The sequence below is a fragment of the Nelumbo nucifera genome, chromosome 1, assembly GCF_055504915.1.
Source record: "Nelumbo nucifera cultivar China Antique chromosome 1, China Antique-T2T, whole genome shotgun sequence".
Classification (NCBI taxonomy): Eukaryota; Viridiplantae; Streptophyta; class Magnoliopsida; order Proteales; family Nelumbonaceae; genus Nelumbo; species Nelumbo nucifera.
Genome location: NC_142649.1, coordinates 55,816,698 through 55,822,792, shown reverse-complemented (window position 1 = coordinate 55,822,792; position 6,095 = coordinate 55,816,698). Strand labels below are relative to the sequence as shown.

General features: G+C 36.3%; 1 protein-coding gene across 6 annotated transcripts; it reads left to right on the top strand.

Moving 5' to 3' along the window:
- Positions 1-82: 82 nt before the first annotated feature.
- On the top strand, positions 83-2,963 carry LOC104586007 (small ribosomal subunit protein eS28). Of its 6 annotated transcripts, XM_088896837.1 has the most exons (4): positions 116-261; positions 1,632-1,847; positions 2,008-2,052; positions 2,529-2,963. In XM_088896837.1, exon 4 carries the CDS (start codon positions 2,530-2,532, stop codon positions 2,725-2,727), a length of 198 nt encoding a protein of 65 aa, XP_088752963.1. In that variant the 5' UTR covers positions 116-261; positions 1,632-1,847; positions 2,008-2,052; position 2,529; the 3' UTR covers positions 2,728-2,963. The 6 variants fall into 6 exon arrangements, with proteins under 6 accessions (XP_088752964.1, XP_088752965.1, XP_088752961.1 ...); XM_088896838.1 differs by lacking the exon at positions 1,632-1,847 and having other exon boundaries at positions 83-261; XM_088896839.1 differs by lacking the exons at positions 1,632-1,847; positions 2,008-2,052 and adding an exon at positions 537-628 and having other exon boundaries at positions 83-261.
- Positions 2,964-6,095: the final 3,132 nt, after the last annotated feature.

Below are 6,095 nucleotides of genomic sequence, written 5' to 3'. Positions count from 1 at the left end.
CCGAACACTCTGAATTCCTTTTTATAATCAAACAAGCAACCCTAATACTAAAATGGCCATCATGCCCTTTCAGGATGGACGTGTAAACAAAATTGGTGGACGCGATCGTCATTTCATGCGAGACCGAACAAGGTTCAAAACCCTCTTAACCGATCAATTGCTAGGGTTTTCTTCTTATTCTTCGTTCGTTGCGCGTTAGCTTTGAGCGAGCGGCCTTCAACTTCTTCTCTTTGAACTTTGCGTTCTCCAATCCGAGCACAGGTGCGAAGTTAGTTCTTTCCTTTCTTTCCTGCTTTCTCACTAGTGCTATACTTCGAAGCATGATTAGATCTACTAGTTCAATTTTTTTATCGCTTGGAAGCTTTGTGTTGCATCTGAGAATGGTGCTCGACACAGAATACGATGTTGTGTTGTGTGTGGATTAGATAGACAATGGTGGATCTGGTGTTCTTTTCTGAATCATATGTTTTGACTTGGCAAGGGGATCTGATTCGTGTGGTTTTTAATATGCTATCTTTCATGTATCTTCTCATAAGGTCCAAGGGGTTGCAGTTGCAAAGATGATGAGTAGCATGTGAATCACCTAGGCTGCTTTTATCTGTTAGTTCTCCAACAGAAAGGGGTCCTGGTAGGGGTTATTGTCAATGGATCTCAGACAATGTTTTCGAATCTTGATAGCTTTTTACCAGTAAATAGTGATAATGGTTTGCATCTAATATCTCTAGGTACTGGAGTGCAAACAAACCATTTATGAATACTTTTGGGTACTTGAGATTGAAAATATACTTTAATCTTCATCATATCATAATGAGAAATGCATCCTGCTTAGTTTATTATTTATCTGAAGGGTAATAAAGCCACAGGATATTGATGATATATTTTTTTTGTTTGGTACCAAGCATGATTGACAAGTTTTTACCAATTACATTATGGGTGTCATTGTCTTTGTTGATATATATGAAGATTTGGCCAATCTATTTTAACTGTCTGTGTTGGACCCTCTGACTCTTCAGGTCTCTTCTCAACACGGCTCCCCTTCTTTTTTTTTTTTTTCTCTCTCAAGTGAACAATCAATCTAAATGTCGTTTTCCTATAGAGTGTTACTTAACAAAAGTAAACTTCTAGATCTTTCATCTATTGGTACATGATTTCAGAATTCAAAACAACAGAATAATGTCAATAGTATTAAAATTTTTAGTATGTATGAATCCTTTTTTTCATATGTAGACTCTAGTATTCTTGTAAGATTCTGAATTTTCTCCATTCGCATGCAGCACTACCTATCTGTGTCACAAGACATATTAAGACTATATGTTCTAGCCATTCTATATATGGACACCATGCTGAAACTTGCTTGTTGGCAACCAGGCGTGATGCTTGTCTGATAGTGTTTAGCAACTTTTTTATAAGAGGTTTAGCACGTGGTTCTTTTAGACAATGACTCTGGCAAAATGCACCCCATAAGTTATCTAGTTATTCATATTCCAACATTTTATTGGATGCTTTGTGTGTTCCATCATAGAAGGGGTGGGATTTTTTAATGAGTATTTTTTGGTTTGATGAATGGACTGTTTGTCAATACTAAATAGCAGTAAGACTAGAAAATTCTATTTGGTGTTTGTGGTTGCAAGGAAGTTGATGAGAGATTGAGAAACGAGTAGTATTTCAAGTCCTGTTTCAATGCCCCAGGAATCCTTATTTGATTTATACTTGGAACGTGCCATTTGTGAATTGATTCATCCTTTGGAATGAAGTTCTTCATACTATGGGATTGCTTATCTTTGTATGGTTCATGGTTGTCTCCTGGCTGCCCTTTCTGATTAATACCGCCTTGCCACTGCACATGGGTAATCCCTGATTTTTTGATAATTGCACTGCAAATTGCTAATCTTTTACCAGACTGAGTTCAGCGAAGCTTATTGTCTTAGTTTGTTGTTAATTTTGTGGTTGCTATGTTGTTATTTGTTCAATTGGGTTGACTTTGGTTGATTTGTCAACTTATTTCAGAATCATCTGTGACCTGACATTATTCATCAGCAGGTGTTCTCAAAGGTTGTTTACCACACTGATCCTAGGCATCCTGGAATATATGAATTAACACAATAATTTTCCTTCTACCCTTGTGGTTATCTTCCAGTACACCTAGTAACAGAGATTGGTGGTTATTGGTTAATTTCAATTCAGGCTGCTGTGGTAGAACTATTATAACTTAAATTATTTCTGGTAAACAAAGGTTGTTTACCACACTGACCATAGGTACCCTGGAATATATATAACATAATAATTTTTCTGTTACCCTTGTTATCTTCCAGTACCCCTAGTAACAGAGATTAGTGGTTAATGATCCAGCATTTTATATTTGAGACTACCTGACCTTGTGATTTCTGTTCATTCCCCTGATGTGCATGCTGCTGTTTTTGTGAGTTGGGCTGATGGTTCCTTGCTAAGCTATTCAATTGTAGGTTCGAACTTGTCTTATCCGGCTGCTTTTCAAGTAACTGTGCTTCACTTTTGTGACTTCCTTGCAGGATGGATTCTCAGGTGAAGCTTGCAGTCGTGGTGAAGGTAATGGGACGAACTGGGTCAAGGGGACAGGTGACTCAGGTCAGGGTCAAATTTCTGGATGATCAGAACAGGCTTATCATGAGGAACGTGAAGGGACCTGTCAGGGAGGGTGATATCCTCACCTTGCTCGAGTCTGAAAGGGAAGCCAGGAGATTGCGCTGAGGGCCTCTTACATTTTCAAAGGTTTCTTCTGTTAGGTTTTATCTTTTTTATGTTTTAATGGGAATCCTCTATTGAAGTCATACACCTAGTTTCAAAATGGATTGGGTTTTGATGAATTCCTAAATTTTGCTTGTGTTTGTGATCTGGAAACAAGGATTTGTTTAGGAAGGTTATTATCTTTCATCTACGTTGCCTTTAATTCTTCAATGCTAGTTTGGTGACTTTCATTTGTTACATACCAATTTTGTTTTTCTTTTCGTTTTTTTTTTTGATATAGCTATTCCTTTGTTGTAACATACAGAGTTGGTTGATGCTGTCCGGCTTAGGGTAATTACTGATTGGAAAATTTAGGATTTTAGACTATTATTAAACCTCTATTGGCTTTGTTTTGTTAAACGATTCATTGCATGTTGTGGTTGAAGCCCCTAGGCTGAAGCACAAGGACCCGGTTGAAGTGGCTGAGCTGAAGATAAGCTTTGGTTCAGCTGCATAAATGACACAAGATAAGCTTCGGAGAAATGAGATATGGCTTTCGGTTCTCAGGGTTGGAATTGGAATCAGAATCCAAATTCATTGGAATCAAATTGAAATGGTCTGTTCCTCCAATCGAATTGGAGTGATCTTTTCCTCCTATCTAATGGAGGAATGCCATTTCACCAGGAATGGGAATATTGAATTTAAATTCTATCCAATCAAATAATTGGAATTGATGTGGATTAGTCCAAAACTCCAAATTTAGATCCCATCCAGAGGTTGATTAGAATAAATCCATCTGTAATTAAATTAAAAAAATTCGTTCCAACAAATTCAACAGTAAAGTTGAAATTAAAAAAAATTAGAAGGGTTGAATCAAGGTTTTTAGGGTTTGGCTCTCTAAAATGGAGTTTGAATCAAAATAAAAAATCATTGGAATCGAATGTGAATATCCTTTTCCTCATATCTGTTTGGTTCGAATCGGAATTAATTGGAATGGGTTCACTCCCAAGGAGGTGTTGGGATTAGCCATTTATTGAAAACCAGTTGAAACCAAACAAGTTGCTGTTTGAGAGGACTGAAGTGAAGTGGAGTGTCTCTTAAGGTCTAACTTTTCCGGGGCTTTACGGTCTACACTGACAGTCTTTTTTAATGCAGAGGTCAAATTGTTTAATTGGGACCCGTGTGATGTATGGGTTTTATTAATAAATATTGTGGAAAGAGATTTATGACATTTCCAATTGAAGTGTTTATTTGGTTGTCTTATGACATTTTCAATTGATTAGGTCAAAATCCGTAGTTCAACCATTAACCCATTTGATCTAGTGTTCATTTTTTTTCGATAACTTTTCATAATCTTTGCAACCCTATTATTCCAAAAAGAAAACTCATTTTTGTGGTGTTAAATCCCAATTTTTGTCTCTTTTATTTATGAAAGTTAAAACTTAAAACAAAAGTATAAATTGAACCTAAAATAATATATACACACACAAAATGTAATTGTACATATACATATGGATGATGTGTTTTGGTTTGATTTATCCAACTTGGACAATTGAATTGTTGACCCGTGACCTAGAGGCAAAACCTATTCGGCCTCCAAGTCGATTTTTAAAACACTAGTTTTATTGTTGAGTGAATTAAATAATAATTTTTCTAAAATATAAATTACTTAATTAATTAATTAATTGAAAAGTTATTTATCTTTTAAATTGACTTAAATTATTTAGCATAATAATACATCATCGAATATCTCCATTTCAATATAATTATTTTTATTGATATGGAGTAATGAAGAGGAGAGAGAATTAATGGCATGAGTTATTGAAGGGGAGAGAGAGAGAGAGAGAGAGAGAGTTAATGGGATATTAGTGAGAAGAAATAATTAAAGGAGTTAATGAGAAAGAGGAGAGGGAGTTAATGATGAGTTACTAAGAGGAGATAAATGTATTAACACTTTTATTGGCCACTTGAGTTATTTTGTCCAATTTTAAAATGAGAAAATTTCAAAAAAAAAAACCCAAAAAAAGATAAGTAATCAAAATTAACTAGAAAAAGATAAATGTTTCCTAAAAATAACCAAAAATCAGGAAATTTAATATATTGATATAGATTGGGTTTTGGTTTTAGCATCTTTAGAAAGCTTATTTTGAGCTCTTCGAAGTTCGAAGCAGTTGAACCAGTTTAGTTGAAAGTTTAGCTAAACCCTCCTAATTAGGGGTGGATTCGGGCCGAGCCGAGCCGAATAGTACCAGGTCGAGCTTGGTTCGAGACTGTTCTACAAGGCTCGAGTTTGAGTTCGAGCTCAGTTCGAGCCAGAACCTTGAGCTCAAGCATGGTTCGAGTATAAAATTCATAAGCTTGAGCTCGATTTTGAGAAAAAATATTTTATAAAAATAAAAAATTATATAGAAAAATAGTTTTGTTTGATATTTAAAAAGTTAAGAATTATAATATTTTTATTATATATATTATTTTCTATAATTTTATTATATATATTTGAGCCGGCTTGCGAGCCTCACGTGCTCTGCTCTAGTAGGCTTGAGCTTGACTCATTTAATAATCGGGCCAGTGAATTGGGCTCTAGCTCGAGCTTGAGCTTAGTTGAAACCAAGTCGAGCCAAGCTTGTGTAGCTCGACTCGTTGCCACCCCTACTCCTAATCCAGCCTATATTTTATAGCATGTCTGTACAAGTTGCACACTAGATCTACTGGCCGCATATCATGAGCATCTCTAATATTTTATGTTATAATTCATGATGAGATATTCACAATGTGCACCTGTCATTGTGGTTAGGATCAGCAGATCCGAACTCCTGCACTTCAGCCCTACCAAACAGGCACTACAATTTTCTCCATCAGTCTTGCAGTTTGGTGTTGGGAGTTTGGGACTAAATGCCTATTTGGAAGGGTTTTTGTGGCTTTGCAAGATGGGCCCGACACATCAAATCGTGGTTACTGAACCAGGATCCCTAGAGCATGTTCTAATTTGTTGATCACAAGACGTTGCCCACAAGACATTTCATAGGAATGGCAATGAGGTGGGGTGGGGTGGGGTCGGGTTTTGCCTACCCTGTCCCTGACCCCGAACTCAAGTGCTTCACCCTGTCCCCACCCTAAACCTCATTGAGGCTAGAACTCCTAACCCCATTCCCATCCCTGTGGGAATGGGGTCCCTGAATTTATCCTACCCCACCCCAGTCATTCCTACTTGTATATTTACAAATTTATTTAATTTTTATCTTTGTAAACCTACCTAAAACCATTTTATATTATATAATATAATATAGTATAGGGTATATTGCTTAAAACTCCCTTGAACTTTTTGACATAGTTGCAATAGACTCTTTCCCTTAAAATCCTATAAGAAGAGGCATGAAAATGTCCAAAATACC

What these genes read in the sequence shown, in the direction of transcription:
- LOC104586007 (XM_088896838.1), top strand. Translation starts at nt 2,530, where the DNA reads ATGGATTCTCAGGTGAAGCTTGCAGTCGTGGTGAAGGTAATGGGACGA.